At 42.3% G+C, this 18,347-nt stretch overlaps 1 protein-coding gene across 11 annotated transcripts in view; it reads right to left on the bottom strand.

Annotated features, from left to right (window-relative positions):
- The window catches only part of SUSD1 (sushi domain containing 1), a 130,180-nt gene that overhangs the window by 88,256 nt on the left and 23,577 nt on the right, over positions 1-18,347 (bottom strand). For all 11 annotated transcript variants that reach the window (XR_011506287.1, XM_070518978.1, XM_070518977.1 and 8 more), the window contains 2 exons: positions 11,248-11,400; positions 10,413-10,592 (listed from right to left, as the gene is read on the bottom strand). Coding sequence is in view for 10 of the 11 variants with exons in the window: in XM_070518978.1 (XP_070375079.1) it covers positions 10,413-10,592; positions 11,248-11,400 (333 nt within the window). In the remaining variant the exon portion in view is untranslated. The remainder of the gene's footprint in view (positions 1-10,412; positions 10,593-11,247; positions 11,401-18,347) is intronic.

Genomic DNA, 18,347 nt, shown 5'->3' with positions numbered 1-18,347 from the left:
CTGGGACTGATCTCACAGGTTGGCTAAAACCTCGGGAGAAACGGTTGCATGAAGGAGCATTCAAACCAGCCTGGAAGGGTTCCGTGAACAGCTCCCTCTGCCCAATCTTGTCTCCAAGAACCGTCCCAGAGCAGGAGAACTGCTGCAAACAGACTTGCCCCTGCAGCTGTGCAACCCCCTGAAGCCTTCTTAGTACTGATGTTTAACCCCAAGATATGGGGGCTTAGGAACATGGCCCTGTCACAGATATTCCCACCATGTTTAAGAGAGATGGCAGTGGCCGGCCCCGTGGCCAAGTGGTTAAGTTCGTGTGCTCCACTGCAGCAGCCCAAGGTTTCGCCAGTTTGGATTCTGGGCGCGGACATGGCACCGCTCATCCGGCCACGCTGAGGCGGCGTCCCACATGCCACAACTAGAAGGACCCACCACTAAGAATATACAACTACGCACTGGGGGGCTTTCGGGAGAAAAAGGGAAAAAATAAATAAAATCTTTAAACAAAAAAGAAAAGAGATGGTAGCCACTGATACTTTTACTCAGACCAAATGGTACCCAAGAAAGCAGGCGGCTCCTATTAAGAAATACTCAAAAATCAGTCTAACAGAGGCTGCAATAGATGGCAATGAAAATTTAGTTCTACATGAAAACCCCAAAGCTCACACTATCACAAGGAAATAAGCCATTTAAAAGCAGTTTATATCCTAAGGAAAGAAAAACCAAGCAGCACAAATTTGCATTGCATACGCATTAGGGATGTTCATTAAAACACACATTTCTCTGACTAATTACATTATTAAGTAACAAGGTTTGGGTCTGCTTTAGGAATACGCTCAACTAATTGTGAACATGGTTGGGAAGTTTTCCTTACTATCCCATTATTTGTGATTTTATTCAAATAATCAACTTCAAAATAGGTGTCCCTGGGGGGGAAATGTGCTGAACCGGTTTGAAGGCCCACATTTATATTGTAACTTTTGTAATGTTCATCCACACTGCTAGTTTTAATATTCTACCCAAGCAAATACTCCAGGAGGAAATTAGTTTGATGAAAGGCATAGGAAATTTAGCTCCTAATCAACAACCGACTGTATCATGAAGTCATTCACATTGGTTGCTGTTTATTAGAAACATCAGTACAATAATGTGATTGATAACAGAAATAACATAGTAATACAAGGCTTCATCTAAGACTGTTTAAGAGACCAATAAATACCAAGCTGAGAAAGAAAAAAATGATCAATAATGTCTATAAATTGAGGCAGACATTTTGCCAACTGCCAGGGGAATGAATGAAAGATGTATTCCACTTATTGATATTGACCCAAAAAAATCTTCCCAGAGGGCCAGGCCCGTGGTGCAGGATTTGCTGGTTCCACTTTGGCAGCCCAGGGTTTGCTGGTTCGGATCCTGGATACAGACATGGCACCACTTGTCAAGCCATGCTGTGGCAGACATCCCACATATAAAGTAGAGGACAATGGGCACAGACACTAGCTCAGGGCCAGTCTTCCTCAGCAAAAAGAGGAGGATTGGCAGCAGATGTTAGCTCAGGGCTAATCTTCCCCAAAAAAAGACACTTCCCAGAAAAATAAACTACTAGATAGAAAGCTCTGGCAAAAGAGCAGAAAGAAGTATAAAAACTGAAGAAAATCACATTAAGATCAGTTTTCACCTTTACCCAACAATAATAGAAATAAGTTTCTATGGTGCCTTAGAATCGAATCAAATTACCTATCACCTGGAAGTTAGCGTAACAGGGTAGGTTGTAAGAGTCCAACAGTCTAGACAGATTAACACCAGAGTCTACACTAGACTCATGTTCTGGATCAGATAATTCAGCACTTACATCTATAATTTCTTCATTTGTTTCATTTGTAAAAATGTTCTCCTACCCTCATAATAGTAAGCTCTTTATGGGTTGTGCCTATATCCTATATTTTAAAAATATCCCCTGTATGGGCCCGCCCAGTGGTGCAGTGGTTAAGTTGACACGTTCCACTTTGGCGGCCCGGGGTTCGCTGGTTCAGATCCTGGGTGCGGACATGGCACCGCTTGGCAAGCCACACTGTAGCAGGTGTCCCACATATAAAGTAGAGGAAGATGGGCATGGATGTTAGCTCAGGGCCAGTCTTCCTCAGAAAAAGAGGAGGATTGGCAGTAGATGTTAGCTCAAGGCTAATCTTCCTCAAAAAAAAAAATCCCCTGTAGTCATATGAGTTATTAACATTATTATGAACATTAATCTTTGTGATGCTTATATGCAAGAAATATGGCCTAAGGAATGGGGTTGAAAAGTGGAGCCTTATGCCAAAGTTTCATGCACTTTATGGCATGTTCCGAATTTGGCCAAATTAGTTAGGCCATCATTCCAGCATTACTTGGGCACTAAATTACATATAACATCAATGCTGGGGGTTAGAATCTGACATCTCAATATATGGCAACTTGAATTTAGAAAGTGTTAACTGTAACCATCAAAGGAAAATGGGAGGGCTATCGTCTGCCATGAAGCACATTCTCAAGAATAGCTTATTAACTGCTGGAACTAAGCTAACGTGCTCATTAGCACCAAAAAGTCCATTTGCCCTTAAGGCAGTGGAAAGAAAAAAATTACTTTTTGATGTATTCTATATTCGAAACTCTTTCCTGAACTTTAGCCTCAGCTAACAATACAGTTCCTTCGGACTGGAGTCAGAGAAAGCTCACTTGGAAGAAAAAGAAAATTTTCCATTTCACATACCAACACTTAGTGGGTCTAGTATAAAAATTCTAGCTAGAATCTGGACACTTCAGAGACTGCAGAAGACACAACAGAGCAAGTAAAAGCGTGAGTGCTAGGAAGAAACAAACAGCGTATCAGCACCTCTCTCATCAGGATCTCCCACTTGTAGAGGTAAGAATGGTGTTTTATGCTTTGAGCTGTATATGAATCTTTTTTCAAAAAATAACATTAAAACTTTTCATTTTAGGGGGGCCGGCCCGGTGGCGCAGCAGTTAAGTGCACATGTTCCACTTCAGGGGCCTGGGGTTCACCAGTTCGGATCCCGGGCACAGACATGGCACAAGCTTGGCAAGCCATGCTGTGGTAGGTGTCCCACAAATAAAGTAGAGGAAGATGGGCACGGATGTGAGCCCAGGGCCAGTCTTCCTCAGCAAAAAGAGGAGGATTGGCAGCAGATGTTAGCTCAGGGCTAATCTTCCTCAACAACAACAACAACAAAAACCTCCTCATTTTGATGTTGAGATAGTAAATAGAATACCTGAATCAGAAAACAATAAGTAAGATAACATGAAAGCTGAACAATTTTAGACCTTCCCACTTTCTGGTAGAAAGTTTCAGAAAGATCATAAATTTTTGGTAGACACATTACCTGCCACTTCCCACTGGCTTATGACTCTCTTATGATGGCTAACACTTATCCAGCAGAACATCAGGCACTGCCAAGTGACTTATATCATTATCTCGTAAATCTTCATACTAACTCAATAGGATGAAAAGAATGTTATCTCCTTCTACATAAGGAAAGTGGAGTTGAGAGAAGTTTAGAGGTGGTTACATAACTAGTAAGTGGCTCAGCCAAAACTCACACAAGTCATTCCGATTCTAAGGCTCATGCTTCACCACCCTGAGACTCATAACCAATGTCATCATCCATTTTGGACACTCAAATGACTCCACCATTTGTAAGTGACATATTTTAATGGCATTGACTTGGCAAAAGGGTAACATAAGAGATTTGTTGCATGTGGCCAGTAAGTCAATACAGGGTTTGTTTGTTTTTTTAATGTTTTGAAAGATCAGTATATAGTGAGGTGCCAGAAAATCTATTTGAAGTGAGCAAAACCTCCCATCACCTGGAACAGAGATGCTTGACACAAAATAAGCATGCTGCCCCTCCACCCTCCCTCACCCATGGTGGACATCATGATCCATCACAGCACTCTTCCCTGCTAAGTCCAGATTTGTCCTCAGAATCCTCTTCACACGGCTACTGAAAATTCGGAGACAGCAGCGCAGTGAAACTTATCCACCACCCCTCGTTTGAACGCACTAATTTGTGCTCCAACTTAGACCAAAGCTTTTTCAAACCCTTCCCAACTTCATAGAGATGAGATTGGGCTCCGCTAAGAAAATCTCAAAAGATGAAGCGTTAACTCAGCAACGATAAATGGCGTCTGGGTGGGTCCTGGACCCCACTGAGCAGGAAGGCACGCTTGTCCCGGAGTCCCTCTCCCTGTAAGGCTCTCAGCTTTTCTTCATCACCTTCCACCTCCAGGGCTCAGCAGTGCTGCTGCTACATGGGATTTGCGTTCTAGAAAATGCTTTGAGTTCTCATCTTGATACAGAAGTTGGTGACATAAGGCAAGTCATTTCCTCACTCTGGTTCTTAATGGGAAATAATACCCATCATTCGTTGTGAATAGAATATTTGTGAAATGGACAATAATACCAAGCTATTCACCATCTCAGAGGCATTTCTAAAGATCAAATGAGACAATATTTATGGAAAACCTTGTAAACCTTAGAGTGCTGGCCACCTCTAGAGAATCAGGCTCTGCTGGTAGTAGACTTCAGAAACCATGTCCCACCCTGTTCACCAAGTCAAAGGAGAAACTGCCTCTGCAATCAGCCCACAGTGCTGGGCCACGTGAGGGAAACCAGGAGTCAGCCCCACCACCTTATTCCTGGTTTACCAAAGCATAGAGATATTGGGCCCAGCGAGAAAAAGACATGAAGGTCCAGAAGACAAAGTAAGAAGGTGTGGGATCAGGAAGAACATGAAGCTTGAGAAGTGAAACTAAAGAGGAGGGCAGGCTTTCAGCGTGGCTCGGCCACGAGATAAGCGGGGACGGCCGTTCAGGAGCCAAGTCCACAACACCTGTCACTGTCTGCACCACCCTTCCACGGGGAGGGAGGGTGCTTCCACAGGCCTTAGGTATGCCAGGCACGGTGCCAGGCGCTGGAGAGACCAGGCTTTAGAAGACTGCATGGTCGCTGAGCTCCCAGGTTTACAGTCCACTGGGGGAGACTGAGATAAACCATGAAAATAATCACAAATAATACACTTATATATCGGGTACTAAGAAAGAGAAGAATGTCAGAGGTAACATTTAACCTGAGATTTGAAAGATGAGAAGGAGCTTGCTATGCAAAAAGCAAGGAGACTAAATCAACAGACGAATGAATAAACAAAATGTGGTATATACATACCATAGAATAGCATTCAGCTTTAAAAAGGAATAAAGGCCTGCTACATGCTACAACATGGATGAATCTTGAACACATTATGCTAAGTCATATAAGCCAGACATAAAAAGACAAATATTGTATGAGTTCACATATATGAGATACCTAGAATACAAATTCACAGAGACAGAAAATAGAACAGAGGTGACCAGAGGCTAAAGGGAGACAGGAAAGGGGAGCTATTATTTAATGGGTACAGAGTTTCTATGTGGGATGATGAAAACATTCTGGAAATGAATAGCAGCGATGGTTGCATGACACTGTGAATGTACTTAATGCCACTGAATTGCACACTTATAAATGGTTAAAATGGTGAATTTTATATTATGAGTATTTTACCACATAGAAAAAAACTTTTTTAAGCAGATTGGAAAGTATTTCAAGTAGAGGGGGAAAGCATGTGCAAAGGTCCTGAAGCTGATAAGAGTTTGACACGTATATTGGGAGAGAATGATGGAGAGGGAATGTGTAGGGAAGCCAAAAAAGGCCAAATCCCTGTTGGTTTCAGAGGCCAAAGTTAGGAGTTTGGCTGTTATTCTAAAGGCAGTGGCCATTTCCATGTTTTCTGAAGAGTTTTAAGCATGGAAAGAGGATGATTCAATCTATGTATCAAGAGGTTCATTCTTGCTGCTCTGTGGGGGGTGGGTTGGAGGCAAGTGCAGAAGTGGATTCGTAAAGGGCTTGTTCAGAACCAGACACACTGCCGGTGAGCACTCCCAGCTCAAAAGGAAGATCAGGCCCCATAAAGTCTGGGAGCATATCTGGAAGACAGTCCCAGAACCCTCCAACTCGTCTGCCTACACTGCACACCACTCCTCACGGACTCGTACACAGGAGGCAGACCACTCAAAGGGAAGAGCACAAACGCCGCTCTTCCACGGGGCCACCCCATTGCCCCACCTGAACCCTCTCATCTTTCCCCATTCTTCTCACTAATATTAGGAGCTCACCCTGATACAATAGTTGGTGGTGGACCGGACATTTCTCTCCTCCCAGACTCCAGACTTTCTTAATCACAGGATCTAGATATCACGGTATATCTGTAACATCAGACCTGGACTCTGGGTTTGTTGTTGATGATAACAAGGTTAAAGTGATTTTCTCACCTTGTTCCTGGCTTGGGTGAATTTCAAAAACATAAGTTCTTTAAGCTGCCACTTACAACTTGCACTTTTTCTTAAAATTCAAGAAATAACAATAATAACAGGGGGCCAGCCCCGTGGCTGAGTGGTTGAGTTCGCACGCTCTGCTTCGGCAGCCCAGGGTTTCACCAGTTCGAATCCTGGGCGCTGACACAGCACCGCTCATCAGGCCACGCTGAGGCGGCATCCCACATGCCACAGCTGGAAGGACCCACAACTAAAAATACACAACTATGTACCTGGGGGCTTTGGGAAGAAAAAGGAAAAATAAAATCTTGAAAAATAATAATAATAATAACAACAACAAAATAATAGGAAATGCAAGCTAGAGACTCTATCTCTTCCAGAAAGTTGATGGAACTGTGTGACTGACATCTCCATAATTTCCTGCCTACATCGGAAGAGGGGCCCCTGCCATTGGAAGTTATTCTCTCTTCCAGCTCCCACCCCTGAGGCCGGCTCAGACGGGAGACCTATGTCACAGACCCCCTGCCAAGGCAGCAGAGCCTCCAGGGACCCAGTGATTGGCAGGAGGCAAACAACAGGATCCACCAACTGCAGCATCTCTGACGGGAAAGTCCGTTATCAGACACAAAAGCTGCCATCTGTAAGGCACAGCTGCTGCCCTTCACAAGTACCTGCTCCTCAGCAGCATCCAAGTTCACAGTTTGCTAGTGTTTTTAGTGGAATTCCCAATTCCTGTGGCTTTATAACTCGGAGCTAAAAATACAATGCCAGCTGGCACATGGCCCAGATTCTGGAGCCCCAAGAAGAGTGAAGGATAAATAAGGGGTGTGCTCAGAGAGGAGCGGGCACAGCCTGCGAGAAGCCGATGGCCATGTGGTGACACGGGGGAGGGGGCGGAGGGTGTCGGCAAGCAGAGGGAGCAGTTATTTAGAGGAGAGAAAAAAGAAATGAAGAACTTCTAAATAACAGTTCTTTGCGGAATACAACAAGCATTCTCCCCTAAATTAACTTTCTACATTCTCAGTCCAATAATCCAGATGACTACTAATTTTCAAAGTAATACAAATTATTTTTATGGGGGGTTTCCTATAGAAATCCTTAGCAAGTTCTTTGATATGCATTATGGCACATTTTAATCTAAATTCTGCGTTTTAATTGATCCATTGAAAGATAATGTTAGAACTGAAATGTACTTTTAGAATTTCTTAACCCCCAATATGATAATTAACAAAATGTGTTCACAGCCTGAATTGCAAAGCAGAGTATCAGCAGGATTAACTCAGCCAAGCACATCGCTGAGGTTTCTTAACTATGCAAAAAATTCAATGAAAACTGGTTCTTTTCTTTTTCTCCAGAATGGAAATAGCTTTGTTGCTTTGTCTAATATGTTAAAAATTCCTTCAATACAGAAAGTATATACAATGTAAAAGTCATCCAGGATCGCTCCCAGCGGACATTACCACTACTAACACCTTGATGCATAGCCTTCTAAATTCATTGTAAGCATACATATGTACAGATATCTATACATATGTGCAGATTACATGTAAACTTTTTCAAAATTAAGAGCACGTTATTCATACAGTTTGTAATTCCGTAATATACTGTTACTACTTATTCTTTCCCAACATAATTTTTGTTGGTTACATAACATTCCATTTTATGTATATGCCATGATTTATTTAACCAATATTTTGATAGACACTTGGAATTGTTTCTAATATTTCACTATTATAAACAACTATAAACAAATATAACTACAGAATCAAAAGTGAGTGCTTTACACTTCTCTCAACCAATAAATTTGAAAATCTGGAAGAAATAAATGATTTTCTAGGAATTTGTATATGACCAAAATAGATACCAAAAAGGACAGGATACTTAAACACAGTAGTAAGCATAAATTTTTTTTAAATAATCCAAGGGCTACCTCTCCAAAAGTGCCACCTCCAGATGGTTTTCCAGGTGAAATTTCCCAAATCTTTAGAAATTCTATAATATTCCAGAGAAAGAAGGAAATGCTTTCGCATTCTTTTTTAAAAAATTTAGAGGGCCCAGCCCAGTGGCACAGCAGTTAAGTGCGCATGTTCCACTTTGGCGGCCCAGGGTTCGCTGGTTCGGATCCTAGGTGAGGACATGGCACCGCTTGGCAAGCCATGCTGTGGTAGGTGTCCCACATATAAAGTAGAGGAAGATGGGCACGGATGTTAGCTCAGGGCCAGTCTTCCTCAGCAAAAAGAGGAGGATTGGTGGCGGATGTTAGCTCAGGGCTAATCTTCCTCAAAAACATAAAAAATTTAGAATAACATTGATACCAAACCCAACAAAGACGGCATATAAAAAGAAAATAGACCAATCTCACTTAGGAATATCAATGTAAGAATTCTAAGTAAAATTTAGCAAATATAATCCAGATTAAAAAAATAAAACACCAAAGATCCAGAAGAATCCATCCCAGCAATCAGTATTGATCATTATCAGGAAATCTAATAATATAACCCACCATATAACTGGTTAAAAGGAGAAAAAATACACATGATCACCTTAAAACATGCCTATAAGATGTGATAAAAATAACTCATTTCTGACTTTTTAAAAATCCCAGTAAAATGGGAATAGATGGATTTTTCCTTAAGATTAAGTATATATAGCCGAAAACTAGTAAAACAACAATAGATGAAGGGAGAGAGAGCCAAAAGCAGAAAACAGACCAAAAGCCAACATCATCACAAAAACAGAAGCAGTGTAGCAGAGAGATTAAGAACACAACCTCTGAAGCTAGGACTCCAGGGTTCAAATTCAGCTTTATCACTAATTATATAACCTTGAACAAATTACTTAACTTCTCTATCCCTCGGTTTTCTTATCTGTAAAATGTGGTAATAGTAGTCCCAACTCACAGGGATACTGTAAGGATGGCATGAGTCAATAGATACACACAGTGCTTAGAACAGGCCTTGACACTTACTTAACAGCAAAAAGCTAAGACCACGAATGAGTAATGAAACACTTAAACCATTGCCAGGAAAGTCAGAAACAAGAAAAGAATATTCAGGGGCTGGCCCCATGGCCGAGTGATTAAGTTTGCGTGCTCCGCTTCGGCAGTCCAGGGTTTTGCTGGTTCGGATCCTGGGCTGGACATGGCACTGCTCATAGGCCACGCTGAGTCAGTGCCCCACATGCCACAACTAGAAGGACCCACAACTAAAAATACACAACTATGTATCAGGGGGCTTTGGGGAGAAAATGGAAAAATAAAATCTTAAAAAAAAAAAAAAAAAGAATATTCAGGGGCCAGCCCCCTGGTCAGGCGGTTAAGTTCATGAGCTCAGTTTCAGCGGCCCACGGTTTTGCTGGTCAGATCCTGGGCGCGGACCTAGCACCGCGCTCATCAAGCCACGCTGAGGCGGCGTCCCACATAGCAGACCCAGAAGGACCCACAACTAGAATCTACAACTATGTACTGGAAGGCTTTGGGGAGAAGAATTGAAAAAAAGAAGATTAGCAACAGATGTTAGCTCAGGTACCAATCTTTAAAAAAAAAAAGAAAAGAAAAGAACATTCAGGGGCCGCCCCGTGGCCGAGTGGTTAAGTTCACGGGCTTTGCTTCAGCAGCCCAGGGTTTCTCAGGTTAGGATCCTGGGTGTAGACATGGCACCGCTCATCAGGCCATGCTGAGGCGGCGTCCCACATGGCAGAACAAGAAGGACCCACAACTAGAATATGCAACTATGTACTGGGGGGCTTTGGGGAGAAGAAAAAAAAACAAAAGAAAAGATTATTCAAAGTCCTACTATTTAAATTTTTGTTCTGAAAACACTAGCTAAGTGATCAGTCAAGAGAAAAATATGACACTTATAAGGATAGAAATATGAAAGATGGAATTATCATTATTTGCAGATGATAAGATACTATGCCTGAAAATACCAAGAGAATATTAGAGACAGTAGGAATTTATTGGATTTATTCACTACCCTGAAGAGAAATTTAGAGAGAAATATGAAAAGAATCTCAAGATGGGATAAACTGGGAACCCGAATCTTTGGAAAACTCACCTTGGCAATTTAATTTCGGGGACTCCCATGAGCCCGAGGCTGTGCAGCTTGAGACTGTATCTTCTGGAACACTGAAAAATCCTTCTTTGCAAGCATAACGAACCTGGCCACCAAGCCTAGAGGTATAATTTCCTATGATATAACCATCCGGGACCTCAGGAGGGGCGCCACAGTCTATTTCTGAAAACAAATTAATATCAAATTCATTACTATGTGAATTTTCAAAATTCATCATCTCTCTCCACCTGTACCCCACCCTATCCCGTTTCCACACACACACACACACACCCCGGAGCCATATTTTAAATAGGTTGGTTCATTTCCACATGACTTCTGGGCATGGTTCCAATGACTGTCTCTATTCAGTTTTCTGCCCTTCCATAGGTAATAGCATCTTCACATGTACAAAGCTGAAAGAATTTGGCAACCAACCCTCACTAATTCTTACTAACTAAAGGGAAGCCTGCCCAATGAAGTGAAAACTTTGAATTGCGAAATTCCTTAAGATATATACGCCTTTATAATTTTCAGGGTCACTTTTGAGATGCTGGTCCTTTCCAGATCAGCTCTGTTTACCATCTAACATAATGATTAATACTTGATTATCTATTAACTGCTAAAAAAATCCCTGAAGTTTACTCATTTGAGCATTTTTATTATAGCTCCTTCTATCTTGATTACGTTTTCTTTATTTCATAGGTTACACAAATGCACAAAGGAATAGATAAGCGTCACCCACGTTCCCAACACAGACCCACAGACATGGGCTCAGAGCAGGAGAGTCACGTTAATAGAGTCTTACTTTCAGGTGCTGCATTCTTTGGCAGAAACCCACCTGTGCATGACGTGGCATCTCTGGTCGGGTGGAAAGGCTCAGGCCCATTCTTTGGCAAGTATCCATCCATACAGTAGCATTCAAAGCTCCCATGGGTGTTCACACACCGTCCTCCACGCCTGCACAGGCCAGAAACGGCACACTCATCCACGTCTTGAGACACGTGCCAAATACAAAAAGGGAGAGAAAAACAGAAAAAGGAAAAAAAAGGTGGTGGGGAGGCACTGTGACAGCCATTTCTTACCTTCTCAATCTACCCTTATAAATGGATATATTTATTTGCAATTGTATCACGAATTTTATTTTACTCCTTAAGAGTTCTTTTCACGGACCCTCACCATCACAGGCACTAAGAGGTGCTCAAGAAATACTTGTCAGTGTGTTCCGGGAATTCAAAAAAACCAACAACTGTCACCTACTCTCTGACATCCAACAAAATGAACCCAAAAAAGTATGCTAAAAAAATTTCAATTACTATAAAATAAGGATGGCTTCAATCTCACACTAAAATATCTGAAGTAGAACTCCAAACACAAAACAATTCAGACCAGAGTGAAAAATGCTTTCCAGCCGATGAGCACAGGATGACAAGGCGGGAAGTAAAGAGGGAATTCAGAAGGGTCTCACTAATTTTATCAAGATTAGAAGAGCTTAAAACAGGCTTCTAGAAGGACAAGACACGCGCCTGGGCAGGCTTCTCCCCTTGACTGAAGATTCCCAGAGGTAGCAGGTACAGGGGTGACAACCACACAAGAATTCACGGGTTGGAGAAGAAATCTCTCTGCCAGTTAGTAGTTTCTCTCCCTCAGAACTGGCTTAGAGAACACACCTAAAAACTTCAGGAATTCCATGAGAGCCACACAAACAAATTTCACCTGGAGGAAAAAAAAGTACCTTAAGTGAAATGGGACTTTTCCTGGGACATTTGCAAGAACCCTGGGGTCGGGGAGGGATGGCAGTGGACAGCGAGCAGCATGACTGAAGCAAGCCTGTTGTTCCTAGACTCTGGGATTTCAAAGACCAGTAATTTTGGAAGGACTGATAGAAGGTGGCCAATATTCTATTTTGCCAGGTGAAGACCTCCCGCCACCCCCCCCCCCAAAAAACTAACACCATAATTTCGTAAAAGAAAGAACATTTTAACCCCTCAAAAGAAGAAAATAACCTCAGAATCCTTTTAAAGTTTTGTTTAATGTGATTTTATTAAAGTTCACTATGTTCTCCTTTAGGTTTGGTTTTTGTCTCGGACCAATGAACATTTCATCCCTCACCGGTCCTTGTTTGGGAAGCAGTAATTCATTCAATTGCTGAAGGAGCCCTTGCGAGTGACCAGTTCTGCTCAACCTACATCTTTAGTGAAGCAAACTTGGAGGAACTCTGTGGAGGATGTCCCCAGAGATGGCTGCCGACAATTCCTCCCCTCCTCCCAAGAGTGGAAGCCATTTCCCCTCCCCTTGGGCTGACCTTGAGACTTGCTTGGCCAACAGAACGTGGCAACAGTAACACTGTGCCTGCTCTGGACCCGGCCTTGTAGATGCCTAGCAGCTTCCTCTTTCCCTCTGTTGGAATCCAGTGTCCATGCTGTAAGGAAATCCAGGCTACTATGCTTGGGAGAGAGGCCCTAAAGATGAGATGCCACATGAAGAGAGAGGCCACATGGAAGAGAACTAAGGTGGCCTAACTGATGGTCAGCATCAAGGACCCTAGACCTGTCAGAGAAGCCTTCCTTTACCTACCAGCCCAGCTCAGCACAGCCAAGCCACCAGTTAAATGTTCCAGATGAGTGACAAAACCACCTAGCCCTGGAATTATCAGAAATAATAAATTCTTTTAAACCACTAAATTGAGGGGGTGGGGGGTGGAAGGTGTAGAGTTACGCACTAGTAGATAACCAAAACACTCTTGACATAAGAAAAGACGCAGAAGTCCAAAAGAAATTAAGAGGACACTGTGTCAATGAAAAAAGAGGGAAGGGGCTGGCCCGGTGGTGCAGCGGTTAAGTGTGCGAGTTCTGCTTCTGCGACCCAGGGTTCGCTGGTTCGGATCCGGGCGCAGACATGGCACTGCTCGTCGAGCCATGCTGTGGCAGGCATCCCACATAGAAAGTAGAGGAAAATGGGCATGGATGCTAGCTCAGGGCCAGTCTTCCTCAGCAAAAAGAAGAGGATTGGCAGCAGATGTTAGCTTAGGGCTAATCTTCCTCAAAAAAAAAAAAGAAAGAAAAAGAAAAAAGAGGGAAGTTTCTGAGAAAACATGAGGTCTTGAAAACTAAAAACAAAATAAGAATGCCAAAAATAAAAACTCAATAGAGGCATTAATAATAGGTTGGTCACTGTCAGAAAATAAATTTGCAAATTCCAATCTGAGAAATTCTCCAAAAACACGCAGAAAAAGAAATTATAGAAAGTATATGACAAAAGTGGATATGAGGACAGATCCAAAATATTCAATATCCATTTAAGAGAAATTACCAAAGAGAATGGAGTAAATGTATAAGAATTAATATCAAGAGAAAAAATAGCTCAGCCTTATATTCAAATCCAAATAGCCTCTTGAGGTGACAGGCATGATTGTTGAAAAGAAGGTCACAGGGCCAGCCCAGTGGTGTGGTAGTTAAGCTTGCGTGCTCCGCTTCAGCGGTCCAGGGTTCACAGGCCCGGATCCCAAGTGTGGATCTATGCACCACTCTTCAAGCCACACTGTGGTGGTGACCCACATACAAAATAGAGGAAGACTGGCACAGATGTTAGCTCAGGGACAATCTTCCTCACCGAAAAAAAAGAAAAAAAGAAAGTCACTCTGAATTTCCTGGAATAAGAGAAAAATCTATAAATCTCCTGAGAGAAAGAAACAATAATCTATGAGGAAAAGAGAACCAATCTGACCTAGGACTACTTGACTGAAATACTAAATGCTAGATAATAATGGAGTGATGTTTATGGAGTTCTAAGGAAAAGGGAGCAAAACATCATGCTATATTTAAGCAAAGAAATGACCTTTTATTTATTTATATATTTTGAAAGATTGGCACCTGAGCTAACATCTGTTGCAAATCTTTTTTTTTTTTCTTTCTTCTCCGCAGAAGCCCCCAGTGCATAGTTGTATATGCTAGTTGTGGGTCCTTCTGGTTGTGCTCTGTGGGACGCCACCTCAGCGTGGCCTGATGAGCGGTGCCATGTCTGCACCCAGGATGTGAACCAGCAAAACCCTGGGCCACCAAAGCAAAGCGTGTGAACTTAACCACTCAGCCTCAGGGCTGGCCCCAGAAATGACCTTTTAGAACACGAATGATCTCAGGAATTATACCACTGACATTTCTTTTCTGAAAAAGCTTTTGAGAAAATACTCAAGCCAGTGAAAAACATCAGAATAAATAATGTCAAGAAAGGAGAAGACAATAAAACATGAACAAAGAATAGTGAGAAACGAAACCAGCGAAATTTAAATGATTGTTGATAATAGAATCATGGGGTTTTTGGTAAGCGTTACAAAAGGATTTTTAAAATAAAAATAATGTAAAATAAAATCAATTTCAATCTAGTACAAACTTTAGAGGAGATCTCAACAATGCAGAATCCAACGTGTGTTCCCAGATTGGACCCATCATTTTAGCTGATTGAGATTTTTTTTTATTCCAATGAGGAATTTGTAACGTGTATCTGTATACCTTTGACACAGAAATCACTTTCCGGCCTGTCCACCTGCCGCAGACTCCACAAAAGATAGAGTGGGAATAAATGGATTTTTCAGCAGGCGTCTAAGAACAAGCAGTAAACGTACCATAGGGCAAAAATGTGGCTAAGCAGCTGTGGGGTGGGACAGACTTGGAGCTTCCAGACGCTGGTCAGCTCTGTATGAGCCACCAGAGTCATTAATCAGTTTGCCTTGGGTGCACTCATTCAACTACCTAATAACAACAATTGTTACAATGATTGTTAATGACCATAACTCCTGCATGTCATCCTGCACATGCCAGGCACTGCCCGAAACACTTCATTATTTATTACTGATTATTTTCATCTCATTTAATCCTCACAATAACCTCATGAGGTAGGTGCTATTATTACTGCCATTTTACAGATGAAGTAACTTGAAGCAGAGAGCGGTTACACGCAACTGAACTGAAGTCACGCAGGTAAGTAGTGGAAAAGCCAGGATTCGAAGCCAGGCGTCCGGCTCCAGAGACCATATTCTTAACCACTATGCCACACAGCCTCTCATTACAATCTAATTGTACTAGCATTGTACTATCCACAGAGCTTGCCAAAGAGATCGTCAATTGTCCTAAGGAAGTCTAGATACGTCTACCACGTGTCATTGAGATTAGTACGACAGAACTTTGACTTTTAATCCTCTGCCACCTCTTAATGCTCACAAACCATCCCTTTTCTAATCTGTCCTCGGACCTTGGCTGGATAAACATGTTAAGCTCATCAGAACAACTTCTCCACATGGGGGTAAACTCCATGAGGGCATGAAGGTTACCACATGTTTACTTATGAAGAGAAAACCTTATCAACTAATTAATCTAAGAAAACCTTATTAATATACTTCACTAATCAAGGGGGGGAGATTGTCTGTGTCCTATTCGATATATGGGATTATTGAACTTTATCCACAGGCAGAAAGATTTCTTACTAGAATGTAGCAAAACCAAGCAGGACACTCTGACCTGGTCCCAGGGCCCTGGCATTCTCTATTTAGCCCTTTCAACTAACAGCATGGGTTTGAAAGTCAAACAGAACCATGTTTGAGAACTGATTCTGCCACTTACTAGATGTATTCATGTCCATTCCTTAACCTTCCTAAGCCACCTCTGTAAAAAGAAGATAATAATAGTAGGTTTTTTGTGGGGATTAAATAAAACGTGTGGAAAGCTCTTAGCACAGTGCCTGGCACACCGTAGGTTCTCAGTCCATGCTAGCAAGTACTCGAACGGGCCTTGCCTCTCTGCTGACTCAGTTCTCGCCGGAGCACAAGCCATTACTTCATAACCCACGCCTAAGCCCGAGCACGACCATGAGCAATGCAGCACACACACGCGCACACACGCATACTCATGCTTCCTGGGTTTCCCGGCTGGGGTCTGGGGAGTAGCCACATGGCTTGTTCCACTAGATTTGAATGCTCCAAGATAGAAGCAGAAAATCCATTTGGAGGAGCCTTAGCTAGAACAAGAGTGCCAAAGAGGCAAGAGTTTAAAAAGAAGCTCCTCTGTGCATACCCTTGTCTTAGAAGCCTTTACAATCTGAAGACTCAGAATGGACTCACTGGGAAAAATGCATTGAAGAGCTTTCAAATTCATGAAAATGCTCTCACAGCCTACTTTTCTCCAAATCACCAGCAAAGAACTAGATCCTTCTAACTCCATGGAGTAAGATGAAACAAAAACTACTTCCTCACATCTTGGAAAGTGAGCTTATGATTTTTCTCCTGCCCCCTTCCCTCCTCAAAGGCCAAATCCAGCTAAGAAGCCTACATCTTTTTTTTTTTTTTTTGAGGAAGATTAGCCCTGAGCTAACTACTGCCAATCTTCCTCTTTTTGCTGAGGAAGACTGGCCCTGAGCTAACATCCATGCTCATTTTCCTCTACTTTATATGTGGGACGCCTAGCACAGCATGGCTTTTTTGCCAAGTGGTGCCATGTCCGCACCTGGGATCCAAACCCGGGATCCCCAGGCCACCGAGAAGCGGAACATGCGAACTTAACCACTGCGCCACCGGGCCGGCCCCCAGAAGCCTACATCTTAAGAAGCCACGTTAGAGGAACACAAAGACCCGTTTCAAAGCAGGACTGTTAAATTCACATCATTTATTGATATTATCCAGTGTTGGCAAGGATGTGAAGAAATGAAGATGTTCATGAAATGATTAGTGAGAGAGAATACTGGTATAAACTTTCTGGAAGATAGTCTGGCATGTTATTAAAATGTAAAATGTATATGTATACCTCTGACACAGTAACTATTTTCCAGAATTTATAATAAGGAGACAATTATTTGTAAGGGTATAACTATAATGATATTCATTATAGCATTTCTTATAATAGCAAAAAACAAAAAAAAACCAACAGGGAAACAGTCACAATGTGGAAAGAAGAATCAGTTAAGTAATGTACTATAGCCAGATAACAAGTTCCCTGTAGTTAATTTAAAAGGTATTACACATCTATCTCTTTTTTTTTTTTTTTGAGGAAGATTAGCCCTGAGCTGCAATCTGCCACCAATCCTCCTCTTTTTTTGCTAAGGAAGATTGGGCCTGAGCTGACATCCATGCCCATATTCCTCTATTTTATATGTGGGACGCCTGTCACAGTATGGCTTGATAAGCAGTGCGTAGGCCAGCACCTGGGATCCGAACCAGGGAACCTCCGGCCGCCAAAGTGGAGCATGCAAACTTAACCACTGTGCCACCAGGCTGGCCCCTTTATATTATATTTTAAGTGAGAAATAATTTACATACAAGAAAATGTACCGATCTTGAGTGTTCAGTTCATTAGTTCTGAAAATCTCATACAACCACGTAGCCAACATCAAACACAAGATACAGAACATTTCCATCACCCCAGGAAGTGTCCTGGTTCTTTCTTGTATTTATTTATTTTTTTTGAGGAAGATTAGCCCTGAGCTAACATCTGCTGCCAATCCTCCTCTTTTTGCTGAGGAAGACTGGCCCTGAGCTAACATCCAAGCCCATCTTCCTCTACTTTATATGTGGGACGCCTACCACAGCATGGCTTGCCAAGAGGTGCCATGTCCGCACCCAGGATCCGAACCAGCGAACCCCAGACCACCGAATCGGAACATGTACACTTAACCGCTGCACCACTGGGCCGGCCCCCTCATGTTTCTTTCTATCCAACCCCCAACACACCCCCAGGCAATCCCTTTTCATTTCTACCACTATAAATTATTTTTGCCTATATGTTATATAAATGTAATCTTTTATAATGCATGTTTTTGCGTATGACATCTTTTGTTCAACATAACATTTTCGAGATTCCTCGATGTCGTGTGTGCACCAATAGATAATTCTTCTCTACTGCTCAGTAGCATTCCACTATAGGAAGGTACCACAATGTGTCTATCCATCCTCCTGTT

This window comes from Equus asinus, chromosome 10 (genome assembly GCF_041296235.1).
Source record: "Equus asinus isolate D_3611 breed Donkey chromosome 10, EquAss-T2T_v2, whole genome shotgun sequence".
Taxonomy (NCBI): Eukaryota; Metazoa; Chordata; class Mammalia; order Perissodactyla; family Equidae; genus Equus; species Equus asinus.
This window is presented reverse-complemented; position numbering and strand designations above follow the sequence as displayed.